At 60.1% G+C, this 16,465-nt stretch overlaps 1 protein-coding gene across 8 annotated transcripts in view; it reads right to left on the bottom strand.

The window, feature by feature from the left end:
- The window catches only part of LSP1 (lymphocyte specific protein 1), a 37,909-nt gene that overhangs the window by 15,406 nt on the left and 6,038 nt on the right, over positions 1-16,465 (bottom strand). Inside the window, exon 1 of one of the 8 annotated variants that reach the window (XM_054439498.2) lies at positions 8,888-9,334. The exons of 1 other annotated variant lie outside the window; for it this stretch is intronic. In XM_054439498.2, coding sequence (XP_054295473.1) covers positions 8,888-9,324 — 437 coding nt within the window. In that variant the 5' untranslated portion in view covers positions 9,325-9,334. Of the gene's footprint in view, positions 1-4,237; positions 4,324-4,601; positions 4,719-4,786; positions 4,806-4,899; positions 4,956-5,113; positions 5,381-6,902; positions 7,179-8,887; positions 9,335-16,465 lie in introns of those variants that run through there. 6 more of the 8 variants (XM_054439504.2, XM_054439500.2, XM_054439503.2 and 3 more) reach the window with 6 other exon arrangements.

Genomic DNA, 16,465 nt, shown 5'->3' with positions numbered 1-16,465 from the left:
CAGACACTTCCAGAATGGGTGTCCGGCTCGGTCCCCGTCCCGACTCTGCCCCCTGCAGGCAGCTCCTGTGGCTGCCCCACCCGGCTGTCCTGAGCCCAGAGGTCTGCTGGAGAGGGTTGGTCCTCTCTGGGGTCCTGGGGAGTGAGGAGGCTCTGGTGAAGAGCAAGGGCTGCAGGGAGGATGTCGAGGGGAGGGGGAGCTTCTCTTCCAGGTCTGACCACAGGTCCCTTGGACACCACAGGGAGCTGGCAGGAGGCCTGGGGAGTTGGGCTGGGCCTTCCACCAGGGTGGTTCGGGGCTCCCTGCACAGCACTGAGGTCTCTGGTCCCCTCATGAGCCCAGCCTCCCCTGGGGTCATAGACTTGACCCCTCAAGTCACTGCAGAGCCCAAGAGTGGAGAGACACAGCACCGTGTGCCGGGAAAAGGTGCCCACAGGGGCCCTTCGTGGCTGAGGCTTCCAGAGGGTAGTGGGACAGCAACCCCGCTCCCCGCCAGCCGCCTACCACAGCGTTCATGATACAGCTTCGGAGTGTGGCTCGGGGTCTATCTGGGAAGCCAGGGCAAAGGCAGTGGCAGCTGGCAGCACCCACACCCAGAGCTGGGGCGCTGCTCACATGAGCCCCCATCAGCAGGCCCCTTGGTTGTGCCACACGCAGGGGTCCTGCCCCAGGGAGGGGGTAGTCCAGGGAGGGGCTCAAGGGTGTGGCACAGGCCAGCTGTCACTCCTCCCTGGAGAGGCAGCTGGGGATGCAGCTGGGATGGGAGCCAGGAGCAGACACAGCCCAGGGCCAGCAGATGGGTGACAGGTGAGGCAGCGGGAGGGGCACGCACCGTCCGCCTGGGGCTGGGGTGTAGAGATGGGAACCTGCCCCCCAACGCCTGGTGCTGGCCAAGCCTCCCCCCGGGGCCTCTAGCACCTTCCCAGTTGTGTCTGCACCCTGCTGGGCATGGCGGGGGAGGGTGGGGGTCAACCCCTTTCCTTGTAGTCCCACGCCAGTGGGCGAGGGAGACGCCCCAGTGAGCAGGACCCTAGCCTCTCTGCCTGGGGAGGCCAGGTGATGAGCCGCCCAGAGCAGGAGAAGGCCTTGAACTTGGGTCTGAAAGATGAGCAGGGGTTTGCTGGGCCAGGTGCAGGCAAGAGCTAATGCAGAAAGGCAGAGAGCAGGAGCGCTTAGAGGGAGTAGCTCTGTGCGGCCGGAGCCAGATGGGTGACCCTCACTCAGGAGGAAGCACTGGGACCCTCTCTGCACACGCTGGGTCCCCCGCCTCCCGTTAGGATTCCCACACCCAGGTCCTTCTGGGCCTCTGCCGCACAGATCAGGTCTGGAAGGCTCCCTGGAGGAGGCGGCGCCTGGACTTGGACATCGGCCGGCAGAGCTGGCTTCCCTCACAACCCTGGGAAGACAGAACTCCTCAGCGGTTGATGGGGGGGAGGGCGAAGCCTCCCTCCACGGCACCAGCCCAGTGCTGGGGGCGACACAGAGAGCCAGAAGCTGGTGGGGGCGGGAGGCTCTGCCCCCCATGGGCTTTACATGCCGAAGCCCCCATGGCCGAGCTGGGACCCAGGGTCAGCCCAGGGAGGCCTCGAGAAAGGAGACTGTGGGCCCTACCCATCACACAGGGAGGAGGTGCTGTGCCCGCTGGGGAGGCAGCTGCCCCTCTCTGGGCCCTTTGGGTGGGAAGAGGCTTGGTGAGGTAGAAAGCCCAGCCCCAGCCGGCAGCGTTGCCTTCTCACAGTGGCAGCCCTTTGTAACCTGGAGGGTCCCTGCCGGGCCTCTCCTTGTTTTCTCACCATGGGGCAGCATTTGGGGACCTCCTGAGGGACTCCCTAGGTGCTTCTACTCAGAGCCCCTAAAGCCAAGGAGCCTCCACTCCTCCGTCTACAGCCTCCCCTGCTGGTTCTCGCTACCCAGGGTTCAATGGCCTGGGGGCTGATGGAGGGGGTCGCCTCTGCCAAGGCCCCTCCCGGCACCTCCCTGGCTCATCCAGCCCACCTCCCTCCCAAGCTGGCTCAGGCAAAGTGCTCTGGTCACCATGAGCCCTTCCGGACCAGCCCCGGCCCCTTCTTGGCCTTCGCCCCACCTGGCCTCCCCTGGAGCCCTGGCCTGGGTGCCGCGCCTGCTGGATCCAGAGCCCACCCCGCCCTGAACAACCCCGAGCCTCAGCCACCCTCCGTTCTCACCCATTTCACAGCTGGGGAGTGGAGCCTGGGCCTGAGGTCTCGCCTCTGGGAAGGGGTGTCGGGAGACCAGATCCTCACCCCAACACTGCCCCCACTGTCCCCAGCCTCCCTCCTCTGCCGGGCTCCCTGCTCTTCTGGCTGGCACCCTGATGGCTACTTCCTGCCCCACAACCACCAGGCTAGCCCAGACTTGGTTCCGGCTTTTTCTTCTCAGCCTGCCTGGGATGGCCCAGGGCATGATTCTTCCATAGCCATAGCCTCAGTCCAGTTCCTCCCTTCACCCTCCTCCCTCCATTCTTCTCCTTCTCCTTCCCTCCTTCCCTTCCTCCCTCCTCCTTCTTCCCTCCTCCCTCTATCCTTCCCTCCTTTCCTCCCCTCCTTCCTCCCTCCCTCCCTCCCTCCATCTTTCCTTAGCCAGCAGTTTATTTTGTCAGGTGCTAGGGACCCAAAGACAGAGGAGTGAGATCTCCTCCCTGCCCTGACAAATCTTAGCAGTTGCCAAGAAACCAGCGCTGACCCATGATGTGGATCAAGAAGCACAGAGGGGAGCTGGCAGGAAGTCTTTCAAAGGAGGGGCTCCTGTGCCTGCTCTGAGCCTCGGGGTTGCCGCAGTGGGCAGGGTCCTGGCAGGGAGGAAGGGGCTCAGTGGCCGTGTGTATGCCTAGCGGTCCCCAGGGAGGCACAGCCAAGGGGAGACAGAGCTGCCCCCCACCCGCACAGCCCTCCCCTCTCCCCATCCTCCCCGTATCCCAGACGCCAGTCCCCAACTCCTGATGACCTGAGGCTTGTCCGTGTCTCTGCCCCCTGCCTCCACCTCTCCCTGCCTCCACCTCTCCCTGCCTCCACCTCTCCCTGCCTCCACCTCTGGGGAGAGGCACGCAGGGAGGGGTCTGTTCCTCTGGGTTCCTTACCCACCCAATCCAAACCTGCTTCCCCCTATTCCCCCACCCCCCACCGCTGGGACTGCTGTCCAACTTGGGATGGGATGGGGTCACCTCCTCTGTTGCTGAAGCCCCCTGAGCTTCATGACCCACCCAGTGCTGCATGAGGGCCCTGAGGTCCTGCTTCAACTTCGCCCCAGAGTGGTGATGCCAGGACTAGACTGAGTGCGGGCCGGGGTGACTGCAGCCCAGGCCTGCCTGCCACACACACCCCCTCCCAAAGGTGCCCACGCCAGCCGGAGAGACCCCAACTCTACCAGTGCGGCCTGGGGTGACTGCAGCCCAGGCCTGCCCGCCACACACACCCCCTCCCAAAGGTGCCCACGCCAGCCAGGCAGACCCCAACTCTACCAGCGCGGGCTGGGGTGACTGCAGCCCAGGCCTGCCCGCCACACACACTGTGTCCCAAAGGTGCCCACAAAGGTGCCCATGCCAGACAGACAGACCCCAACTCTACCACCGCACACCGGGGTGACTGCAGCCCAGGCCTGCCCGCCACACACACCCCATCCCAAAGGTGTCCACGCCAGCCGGACACACCCCAACTCTACCAGCGCGTGCTGGGGTGACTGCAGCCCAGGCCTGCCCGCCACACACACCCTGTCCCAAAGGTGCCCCCGCCAGCCGGACAGACCCCAACTCCACCAGCGCGTTCCGGGGTGACTGCAGCCCAGGCCTGCCCGCCACACACACCCCGTCCCAAAGGTGCCCATGCCAGCCGGACACACCGCAACTCTACCACCGTGTGCCAGGGTGACTGCAGCCCAGGCCTGCCTGCCACACACAATCCCTCCCAAAGGTGCCCACGCCAGCCGGACAGACCCCGAAGTCTACCCAGACACCCAACAGAAGGGGTGCCCATGCAGCGGCAGACAGCGCTGACCAAAGGGCATCTATGACCCTGGAAACCTCATGGTGTGGCCTCCGCAGAGCCGCAAGCCTTGGACCCCTGCTGAGACTGGAAAATGGAGCCTGGTTTCCCCCAACCCCTCTACCCCTGGCTTCCCATTGGTCCTCAGAGGCTGGGTCAGGGACCGTCCTCAGATCAGGGTCCAGAACCGGCTTGATCTCCCGCTGACCAGCCCATCACCTCCCTTGCGCTGGGTGCCCTACCTCTTTTGATGTGCTCCGTGGCCAGCCCTGTGCCGGCAGCACCCTCGTCCCGCTCTGCAGCTGTTTCACATCTCTGCCCCCATCTGCCGCGACCAGCCTGGGTCGGAGGTTAGGGCCCTGCCCTGCTCGTGGGTGGCCCTGCCTGCTGCATCCCAGCTGCGTGGCTGCGGCTCTGCCTGCTCCGTGTCTGCTCTTTCTTCCCCCCTCCTCCTGTTCTGCGTGCTGTGCATATAGGCTTTCTGTCCTCCTCCGTGTCACTGACCACAACGCTGCCGGGCCCGTGCCACGAGCGAGGCGACCTGCGGGACCTTTCTGGGGCCCTAGCCTGCACTCTGCGATCAGCGTCCTCCGCCGCAGCTCTCACCCTCGCATGCATCAGCGTCCTCCGCCGCAGCTCTCACCCTCGCATGCATCAGCGTCCTCCGCCGCAGCTCTCACCCTCGCATGCATCAGCGTCCTCCGCCGCAGCTCTCACCCTCGCATGCATCAGCGTCCTCTTCCGCAGCTCTCACCCTCGCATGCATCAGCGTCCTCCGCCGCAGCTCTCACCCTCGCATGCATCAGCGTCCTCTGCCGCAGCTCTCACCCTCGCATGCATCTACATGCCACCCCACTCGGTGCCTGCTTCCCGCAGGAGGGGACCAAGGAGCCCTGACACCTACAGGTCCACCGACAGCCCGGCTGCACCTCCCGCCTTTGCTCGACGGCCCTCGGGAGCGCTGCGGCGCCTGGGCCAGCTGGGACTGCCCTGGCAGTGCTCTTGCCGTGCTCACGAGGCAGGCTTTTGGCACGTTCCGGGACACGCGACCAGTCCCTGGCAACGGCTCGAGGCTCTGCCATCCTCTTTCCTTCCCAGCTAGCCGTGCCCAGATGTACCTCACATCCCTGAAGGCTCTGCCCACAGATGCTGCCCGAAGCGCTCCCATCCTCCACGCAAGCAGAGGCTTCATACATTATTCAGATGTGGTGCCCACCTGGGTGGGAGCCACAGCCGGCACCCAGAGAGAAGGGCCAAGCCAGCCTGGCATTCAACCACCTGTTCCACTCCCACAGCACCGGAATCTTCCTACCGCAGCACCCAGCCGCCAGGCCCTCTTCCTGACGCCCCCACACCATGTCTGCCTGTGGCGCTCTGGGGTGCCCGGCCTGGCCACCGGCTCCTCCCCGAAGCTTTCATGGCTGACCAGCCCCTCCCAGACTCATCATCTCTGGGGGTGCAGGGGAGACATCGCAGAGCAAAAAAGAGTCTGCCCCTGGGCCGGCTCTACTTTCCCAGGAGACTCCCTGGTGTATGTCCCCTGGTGCTGCGGACACCCCCTGCCAACCCCAGGATGGGGGTAAGCTTTGGCGCCTCCTTGAGCCTCAGCTTTCCTGTTTGCAAAATGGGGTATGAAGGCCAGCTTCAGTGAGCCGTGGGAGACTCACATGGCCTTGGGATGTCCTCGTGGCTGAGGTCAAGTGGACCTGCCTTGGTCCTCTGCACCTGAGGTCCAGACATCCCCTTTTAAAGGGGCACAGTGAGCACCAGTGCAGCCAGCACCTCCGTCCTCGCAATGGTTGCCAGGGGCGCAGTTCTATCACCCCCATTACAGATGCACAAACGGAGGCTCGGAGGTGCACATCTCACATCTCACGCAGGGGTCCCAGGGAGCTGATGACGTGGCTGGGGCTCCAACCCTTCAACCCCGAAGAACCGGGTGTGGGGAAGACCAGTCAGGGACAGAGGCCAGAAGAGGTGCTGCCCCTGAATGTGAGTGGAGGGTCCTGACCCAGGGGGTCCCAGTCTGGGCGCAGAAATTCATTCCTCAGTCCCAGGGAAAACCAGCCCTCCCCCAGGCCCCCTCCTCTGTGGGGCGCCCCATTTTCCTTGCCCGTACTCTCCTTGGCAAGCTCGCCAGCCCTCGCCTGGCCTCACTGCGTTCCTCCAGTGTCCATTTCTCGTTTCTTTGATCTTCCTCTTACCATCCGTCTTTGGGGCACCAAGAAGCTGTGTGAGACAGCGGCTCCGCAGCCTTCTGCCCCCGGGCACCTGCTAGGTGCGGCCCATGTGGGAGAGACCCCTCCTCCCACACCTGGGGTCTGCGGCAAGGGGCAGTGCCCGGGACCCTCACACAGCTTCCATTCGCCCCTCAGCCCCTCCCTCTGCCCTTGCGATCCTGCCGCCACTCTGCACCCGCTTCTGCTCCCCTCTCCCTCCTCCTTCAAGGCAACCCCTGCTCTCCCTCCCTCTCAGCATTTTTCCCTCCCTTTCTCTCATTTCTTTCTCGTGCCTTCGCTTTCTTTCTTTCTTTTCTCTGTCACTTCTCCCCAGGTAGGGTTTGTTCTTGTCGAGAGACACTTACAGCTCCAGGCACAGGGTTGCCCCCCTCCCAGCATCCCTGGCCAGGCCGGGCCCTCAATCTCACCTCCACAAGCACCACCTCGGCTCGCACCAATACCTCCCCAACCCGTCACGGGCAGCAGCCGACCCTCACGGCCATGCTCATGCCTCCCAGGTCTCAGCCCACTTGGAGCCTGGGGCAGGGGCCAGAGCCCCTCACCCTTCTCCCTAATGATCCACACCCCATCCAGGGGTCACCCAAGGGCTTCTCTCCCACAAGCTCCCACTTGCAGCGGCTCCTGCCTGCCCTCCAGAGACCTCTGTGGTCAACCCCAGTCCACCAACCTCTGCCGAGCCGCTCTGAGCCGGATGCTCAGTCCCCGGGGCCATGCTCCCTCTGGCCTCAGGGTGCCTCCCCTTTACGGCTCCGGCAGGGGCATCTGGGGGTCGAGTGCCCAGGGCACCCTAGCTGCCGCTTGCTGGCCGCTCTGCCCAGCTCTGGTTCGCCGGCTGGGACTGAAGCCTGAACCGCAGTCCTCTGGGCTCTGGCCCTGACACCCTGCCCAGGGGGCTGGGCCACTCGGTCCCTGCACCCCTGCTGCTGGCTCGCCTGGGCTTCTGGGCAGGATGGGCTCTGTCCGAAGACCGACTTCCAGCCCTGCCAGGGCGGGGGCTACCCCACCCTCAGGATCTCAGGCCTGGATGGGCCCAAGGCAGCCACACCCTTTTGGACACTGCGGTTGGAGGCCTGGCTTCCCCCAGCCCCCTCAGGGCCAGCCCAGCAGGCTGCCAGCCCATTCCTGCCCCACTGGCCACATCAGTAGCCCCAGAGGTCCCTGGGCCAGTCTGCTCAGGGTGGGTCTCTGCCTGAGGGGCCTTAGAGCCCTGGGGAGAGCCAAGCACGGTGTGGCTGCCACATCTGTACATCTGTGGGCAAACATGTGCCCGAGATGGAGGGAATGGAGGGACTCACACCGCCCAAAGAGCCGTGGCTAAGGGTGAGCACGGGGCTCCAGGGACCTCAGTGCTTGATGAGGACGTCTGCCAGGCTGATCCCCAGCCCCCCTCTTCACTCTGGGCCAGGCTACAAGGCACTCTCAGCCGGCCTGGTGCCCTCTCACAAAGCCAGGACCCCACAGGTGGCAGGATCAGGCCGGTGGCTGAGTCCGGGTGACGTCTGGAGTTGAGTGTGCTGAAGTCCTCTTGAGGTCCCCTGACCATCCCTAACACTTGCCTTGCCCGAGCTGGCCCTGGGAGAGCCCCGAGTTGCCCAGGGGCAGGCAGGAGGCACAGGGCAGACTCCCAGGTGCCTGGAAGGGCAGACTTAGCAGGGAGGCATTGGGGGGAGGTCAGCCCAGGGCCTGACCCTGCCAGCCAGAAGCCACATTCTGGCAGGGGCTGGGTACAGCCAGACCTGGAGAAAATGGTGTTATGGGGCTACATGCAGAGCCCCTGGGCTCACACTGGATGTAGACAAGGAGAATCGCTGGGGCAGGGGCGGGGGACGACGGAGCAGTGGGGACACGTTTTCCCACTGGCCCAGAGCGCCATTTTTAATGAATGTAAACTGCATTGAATTTACTCCCTGGCAGCTGCTGGCACCTAGCATGGCCCTTCAGGGCTCATCACTGAGGACACAGCACCCTGCCTGCAATGCCTTTCCCAGCCCTGCACCTGACATGGCAGGACACCCAGGGGGTCCCCGGGAAAGGGATGGGGTGATGCGGGTGGAGGAGGGACCCGGGGACCCGGGCTCATCATGCCCTGCTGAGTGGCCCTGAAGTCTCTTCACCCACAGCTTCTCTGAGCCTGGCTCACTCCTTTATCCAACAGGGAGTGGGTAGGGGGCAGTCTGCCTGGCCTGGAGGGCTGGGACTGGGGAAGTCCAAGCTGTTGGAGTCTGCAGAGAAGTGATCATGGCAGTGGTGGTGAGTGCAGCACTGTCCCGGGTGGTAGTGTGTGTGTGCATGTGTGTGTGCGTGTGTGTGTGCATGTGCGTGTGTGGGTGTGGCGGGTGGGTGGGGTGCAGTGACCTCTGGGTCTGTGTCCTGGAGGGGCTGTGTGTTAGTGCACACGCGTCAGCCTTGCTTCATGTAGCTCACCTTGGTTTCTCCCCTTAGCTGGACAAGGGACTCTTGCTGCCCTCTGCCCGGCCCCCGTCAGGGCAAGTTCCGAGGGAGTTCAAAGGGACGGGTCCTTATGCCACCAACCCACTGGCTGACCACCGCAAGTGAGGTCCCCTTCCCACTGTCTCCTCCCCAGGTCCACAGGGACTGGCTCCGAGCCTGGGCCCACACGGCTTCAGTGCCTCCTGAGTGTGGCTTGCTTACCTGGGGCTGCAGTTGGTGCTGGGCCCGCTGGACGTATGCTCATGGCCGAGCCCCTGGTGACAAGGGGATGAGCCCCCGCATAGCCAGGCAGGGGCTCTGCTTCTCCTTCGGGGGCTGCACTTCCTTCTCTTGGGCCTATTTGTTAAGTAGCACTGGTGAGCCTGGGGGATTGACTCCAGGCACTCCTCAAATCCCAGGCCACAGAGCTCCTGGTGGACAGCAGCGTCCCCTGGGAAAACACATTCCCGTTGGGCAGGGAGGGAGGTCTGACCAGCAGAGCCTGGAAGCCCAGGAGGAGGAGGCTCATGGAGGGCCAGGGGTAGGGGGAGGCTGGGATGAGGTGTGCCCAGCCAGGGGCCCACTGCAGATCCTGGTGCTGGTCCTGAACTTGGGTGGCAGCCGGAGACCCTGCCAGGTGGGGACCAGATCAGAGCCATCTCTCTGCATCTGCACGGACCCAACAAGTGGGAGCTGGGGAGGAGGGGTGAGCCGGGCTGCCCTCAACCCCTCAGACCCCGCTTAGCTCACCCCCATGGGCATCCCTGGCTCTCTGCCCTCTCAGAGTCTCAGCACTGAGTGCCTGGCCTGGGTGGGCAGTGGCAAGCTGACCGATGCCAGCCCTGTCTCCCAGGAGCTCGAGGTCCAGCCAACATGCTCCATGCCATCAAAGGGAGTCAGAGCAGGACAGCCCTCCAGGTTAGGAAGAAGCAAGGCAGCCTTCAAGCAGGAGGTGGTGTTTCAACTTGGCTTAAAAGCCTGGAAGGGTTGAGGAGGAGAAAGGGCACCACAGGCGGCTCAGAGTGGCTGACGGTGCAGAGGGATATCTCTGAGACTGCCCAGGCTGGGTCCCAAGGAGCCTTGGGCCCTCCAAACTCTGCTCTCACACCTGACGCCACGAAGGGCCACACCACTACTTTACAGAGGAGGAAACAGGCTGGGAGAGGGCACCACACTGGCCCAACGCCTGCAGGTGGACAAGGCCCAGGCACCCTCCCTGGCCGTGAGGAGCCTCCTACTCAGAGTTGGTGGCTGCAGCCAGGGCCGGTAAGCTCAGCCCAAAGTTCAGTTTCATGATCTGTGAAGTGAGGGTGACGGGAGGGTGCCCAGGATCCGAAGGACCCCACGGGAGGCCCCAGAAGCCACGCAGAGGATGGGCCCTTCATCCTCGGGGCTCAGAGTCGAGCAGACCCCAGGGCTAGGGGAGAGATGTGAGCAGGTGACAGTGCAGCCGGCGGTGCAGGTGGGACGGTGTGAGCGGGCGACAGTGAAGCCGGCGGTGCAGGTGGGATGGGGGAGGAGAATGCATGGGCAGCTGCCAGGAACCAGGAGGAAGAGGCCTCAAGCAGCCTCTGCACTCACACATGTACACGCAGCCAGCCTGGCACCCTCTCCCTGCCCACGCTTGGGGCAGCGGAGCCCACCGAAGCTTGGGGGGAGGCCCAGTGGCCCGGTGCATGTGGCAGCCCAGCATGGGCACCCTGCCCTGCCCTCCATGCCCAGCCGGGGCAGGAGGGACCTACCTCAAGAGGTATCCAGGCCCTGTCTGCTAGAGTTCCTCCTCAGTAGCTCGGGACTGCCCAGGCTGCAGCCTCTGCTCAGGCAGCGACCTGGCCTGACCCCAGCCCCGGGGATACAGCAGCATCGTCAAAGGCTCCTGTCCTGCTGGCCCTCCTCTCTGCTGCCCTCCTCTCGCACCCCTGCCCCCTTATGCCGGGCTCTCCTTGGCTTTCCTGCCTCTCCCGGCGCCTCTCACTCCTGCACTTCCTTGGCGCTCTGCCCTGGCCCTCGGTCCCTCGCTGGCTGTCACCCCTCCCCTGTCCCTTCTCTTTGTCTGGTGTTCTCCTTGTCCCTGTGACCCTCTGCCCGTCTGTCTTGGCCCCTCTGGCCCCTGGCATGGGAGTCTGCGGGCTGGCTCCCTTGGGCAGCCTGGTCCCTCCCTCTGGCACCTGGCACAGGGGTCTGTGGGCAGCCTGGTCCCTCCCTTCAGCTCCTGGCACGAGGGTCTGCAGGCCGGCTCCCTGCGGGCAGCCTGGTCCCTGTGTCCCCATCCCTGCGGGTCTCCCTGACTGTGGGTCTCCCTTTCCCCTCTCCTACTTCAGGACTCTCAGCAGCTGCTTCTCTTTTGTTTCCCCCAGGCCCCTTCTCCTCCCGCCTCCATCTCTTCCACCTCTACCTCCTCCTCCTTCCGAGAAGAGTAAAAATGTCAGAGCGAAAACTCTCCCAGCCCAGCAGCGTGGGGCTCAGCCAGATCTCTGTGGCGCGCTATGGGCAGCATGGCTGCCTCCTTCCCTCCCTCCCTTCCTCTTTCCCTTCCTCCCTCTGCCTCTGCCCTCAGGCCACCTTAGCAGCCGCTGCCCGCCTCTCGGTCTCCCCTGGCCCTCTGTGGTGCCCCTGCCCCAGGCACAGGGGCCGGGCCTATTTTGCCCATCGCTGCCTCCCACCTTGGAGTGCCTCATGCCCTCTGCCAGGCCCTGCCCGGGCCCTCCTCTGTTCTTCTCCTTCATCGGCCGTTCTTGTCCAGTCCCCCGTCAACCTGCCACCTCCCTCACCATCACTGCAGGCCTGGACCCTTCGCTGGTTCCTCTTTGTCCCGTCCCCTCCTTCCCCCTCTCGCACTCAGCCCCTCTCTTCTCTCTCCTTTCCCTCTGGTGTCTCTGTCCCTATCTCTGTCTCCCTCCCTCCTTCCCTCCTCCCTCCCTTCCCCTCCCTTCCCTTCCTCTCCCCTCCTCCCCTCTCCCCCGCTCCTGGTTCTCCACTTTCCCTTTGTTCATTCCCAGCCTCTGCTCTTGTTGTCACCTCCAGAGAAGGCTTGGCACCCCAAGAACCCTCTCTGTTCCCCAAATGGGGAGGCTGCTGCCTTTCCCGGTGGCCCCAACCCCCAGCCAGACTGCAGAGATGACCCAAGAGGCAGAGACGCCACCAACGCAGCATCTTCGGTTTGGTATTGGCACAGCATGGTCCCAAGAGGTGGCCAGTGGGCACAAAGTCGGGCTGGTGCCCTCGCCAGCCAGGCCCCCCTTGCCACTGTCCTCTGGCCCTGGCCCAGGGAGGAGCAGCCCAGCCCTCTGTTCCTCTGGTTGGGCTTGGCTGCTGTGACTCACTGGAGGACACTCGGGGCTAGTGGCCGGACGGACGAGGGGTGGGATGGGACACATGTTCAGGGCTCACCGAGGGTCAGCTCTGCGATGACAGTCTCACATCCGGCAGCTTGCCCAGCTCGCTGGCACTCAGAACCACCACTGTACCCATGTCCCGGATGGAGAAACCAAGATCCAGCCAGCAGCACTGGCATCCAAGGCCACAGAGCGAGGGCCTGGCACAGCCAGAACCAGAGCCAGATCTGCTGGCCGCTGGCCACCGGATTAGTCCTGGGCCACCATCTGTGCATGAGCACTCACCTGCCCATGCCACCCTCTGTCCCTACATGCACGGAGAACAGCCACCTCTTGCCTCCCCAGCTATCATGACCCTGGCCAGGCCAGGGAGTTGGGGTTGCGCAGTACCTTGGGAACACTGAGGGAAGCAAGGGCGAGGTTGGGAGCAGACAGGCGAGCGGGTGAATCACCGCAGAGGGCAGCGCGCCGGGGGTGGCGGTGACAGTCGGAAAATTTTACATGGGACCATAGCCCGGGCTGTGGTGACTCAGGTGGTGGGCTACCCCATGGAGACTGCGGGGGTCAGGAAGTCTGTCCCCACTCCCTACGCACACACCAGGCTGGGTCTCAGGGCCAGTCCTGGAGAGAGGAGCCCATAGCATCTCCCCTCCCCCGGCACAACCCAGGAGGAAGCAGGGAATGTACACTACAGACCATGGTGTTGGCCCCACATCCCCAGCATCCCAGGGCTGCAGAGACCACAGGGTTCTGGAGTAAGCAGGAGGGATGGTAGCCAGGGCTGGACCTCAGGTTGGACAAACGTTTAGTGAGATCACCCAGGGGAGGGGAGGTCACCCAGAGGAGGCAAGATTACCCGGGGGAGGTGAGATCACCCAGGGGAGGCGAGATTACCTAGGGTAGGTGAGGTTACCCAGGGGAGGTGAGGTCACCAGGGAAAGCTAAATCACTCAGGGGAGGCGAGATTACCTAGGGTAGGTGAGGTCACCCAGGGGAGGTGAGATCACCCAGGGGAGGCGAGATTACCTGGGGTGGGGGGCAGTGAGCTTGTGCTTCATTTGCACCTCAACCTGCCTATTTCCTCCTTACCTCCTGTTTTGACTTCTGGAGGGAGTCCCAGCCACAGACAGTCAGGAATGAAATGTGGCCAAGGCATATTTTAGTTCAAAAGAAGGAAGAATATTCCCACAGGGAAAAGAGCTACCTTGGAATGGCAGGACTTTCCTGTCACTAGAGAATGATCATCTGTCAGAAATGCTGATGGATGGGAAGTGACAAGAACAGATATTTACATGCAGTGGCCAAGAGTCATGGTTTTACAACTAGGGCATGTCCTGTGAGGGACAATATGGGAGAGTATTTGATGTCAACTCCACTGTTATGTGTGCGCTCATCCATTCACCCACTCATCCATCCATCAGTTCATCCATCCATTTTACCCATCTACCCACCCATCTATTCATCCATCCATTTATCCACTCATCCATCCATCCGTCCATCCATTCATCCATCCATCCACTCATCCATCCATTCACCCATCCATCCATCCACCCATCCATCTATTCATCCATCCATCTAGCCATCCACCCATCCATCCATCCACTCATCAATCAATCCATCCATCCATCCATCTATCCATCCATCCATCCATTCATTCACCCATCCATCCACCCATCCATTCACCCATCTATCTATTCATCCATCCATCTATCCATCCACCCATCCATCCATCCACTCATCCACCAATCCATCCATCCATCCATTCTTCCATCCATCCACCCACTCATCCACCCATCCACCCATCTATCCATCCATGCATCCATTCACTTATCCATCTATTCACCTATCCATCCATCCATTTACCCATCCACTCATCCATCCATCCAACCATTCATCTATTTATCTGTCCATTATCCATCTATCCATCCATCTATTCATCCATCCATCTATCCATCCATCCATCCATCCAACCATTCATCTATTTATCTGTCCATTATCCATCTATCCATCCATCTATTCATCCATCCATCTATCCATCCACCCATCCATCCATCCACTCATCCATCCATCCATCCATTCATCCATCCATCCATCCATTCATCCATCTGTCTATCCATCTGTCTCTCCATCCTTCCATATATTTATTCAATAAATCTGTACTGAATTCAGACACTTTGAAGGTGCTGGGTATTCAGCATTAACAAAGTCCCTGCTCTTACAATGATCATGTTTCAAGTGTGGGAACAAACACATAAATAAATAAAGGTCAGATGATGGAAAATATGACAGAAAATATAAATCAGGGTAAAGGCATATGGAGTTCTGGAGGGGATTGATATTTTATGTATGATACCCTCATGGAAATAAGTAATTCTTTCCTTGGGTTTTTATATATGAAAGCCTCATGGAAAGAAGTAATTCTTTTCTTATTTGAAAAGAGATGAGAGAAATAGGAGGAAGTGTTCCAGGAAGAGGGTGCAAAATTCCTGATTTAGTAGTGTCTACTCACACATCTGTCTTTCTAATAGTTCACTCAGCACGGATTCAATTGTCTATTGATTCATTATCTATCCATTTATCTTTCTACTCATCTCTTGTTATATCCACCCACATATCCATCTATTCATCTATTATCCATATCCATCCATATGTCTACCTCTCCTGACATCCTTCTATTAATCTTTCCAATCTTTTATATGTCCATATTCCAGCCATCCACTCATCCACCCATACATAATTCCATCTCATGTGTCCTTCCATCAATACATTCATTCACCCATTTATACACCCATTCATCCATCATCCATTCATCCATAAATCCACTCATCTTTTGTTTTGGTACATTTGCTCATTTAGCTGTTGGGCTGATGATCAGCCAATATACACAGATACAACACAGTTGAATATAGGAATATATATAATCAGCACTGATTCCGGTAGATTAATATTTGTACCACATGCTTTGTTAAATATTCTAAATATCACATCTGCATTTATCTATCCACCCATCCATTCGTTCTTTCATCCAAACATCCATATATACATACATATGTTCTTCTGTCCATCCATCTATTTTTTGTTCATCTGCTCAATTGTTCATCCATTCATCAGTTACTAAATAATTCTTTCTATTTATGCATGAGTTATACTCTATTTATACATGAGTCCATCTACCCATTCATCCATCCACCCCATCCATCTGCCCATCCATTCACCCACCTGTCCATCTATCCATGCACCTATCCATCCACTCATCCCTCCATCCATCCACCCATCCATCCATCCATCATTCAATTATCCATCCATCCATCATTCAATTATCCATCCATCCATCCATTTGTTCCTACTTCCTATCATTCTTCATTCATCTTTCCATTCATTCATACTGTTCTCCATAATTGATTCTTTTCTAATCTTTATTTTTCCTCTTATGCAACTAAGACATGGTTCATAAGCTCATGGCCCAAGAATAAAGCAGACCACCATGGCCCAGGAGGCTGAGCACCTCGATAGAGCCTAAGCAGGGGCTACAGGGGTAGGGATCTGTCTTCTTATTGACACATTCTCATCATCCCTGACACATACCTGCGAATGTATGTTCACAGAGCAGCATCCCAGTGAAAGGTGCTTTGAGCACTGAGAGAGCCCGTGGGGACAGGGGAGGACAGGGTGGTGGCCTCAGTGGCTCCCGAGTGATCCCTGGTGGATAAATATCTCTGATTTAAAGAGGAGGCAGCCTCCAAATGCTTGGAGCATGCATCTGTTCAGTGTGGCCCTCTGTTCAAGCAAGCACTGCCGACAGCAGGAGAATGGGCCAGAGCCATGGGCAGGGGCCAGGGTGGTGGGTCATGGGTGCTGGGTGCTGGGGGCTGGGTGGTGAATGGTGGGTGCTGGGTGGTGGTGATGAAGCTCAGATTTTGGTTGGGACTGGGTCTAGGAGAAAGGCTAAAGGATTATTTCTAGATTCATCTGGAATGAATTGGCTAGATCCTTCCATCCCAAGTCTCATTGCTTTTCTGAGGGGAGGTACCCGGGACAGGAGGAGGAGGCAGCCTTGCCTCAGAAACCAAACTGTCAAAAGTGTAGGTTCCACCCAGGAAGGAGGAGCACAGGCACTTTTGAGATGAGGGGGATGTGCTCTTCTCTGGAGCAGAAAAGAGCAGTAGGTGAGGTCCCACCTGCCAGGGATGGAGCAGGAGAGTGACCCCTGCACAACCTTGAATCCTCATCTGCAGCCCATGGGCAGCTGGAGATTGGGGACTCTGGGAAGGGTACTGGGCATAGAAGCCACCCCCTTCCCCAGTGGACAGGGTATCCTGGACACCTCAGCCACTCTCCCCAAGCGTGTGGTGTGTATAGAGGCCCCTGCGTCTGCACCCCTGCTCCCAGGGAAACTGGGAACCCAGGAGGTATGCTGGAACCCTTCATGCTGTGACCTACAAATGCCCCGCACAGAGCGGCCCTG

Source organism: Pongo pygmaeus, chromosome 9 (genome assembly GCF_028885625.2).
Source record: "Pongo pygmaeus isolate AG05252 chromosome 9, NHGRI_mPonPyg2-v2.0_pri, whole genome shotgun sequence".
Classification (NCBI taxonomy): Eukaryota; Metazoa; Chordata; class Mammalia; order Primates; family Hominidae; genus Pongo; species Pongo pygmaeus.
This window is presented reverse-complemented; position numbering and strand designations above follow the sequence as displayed.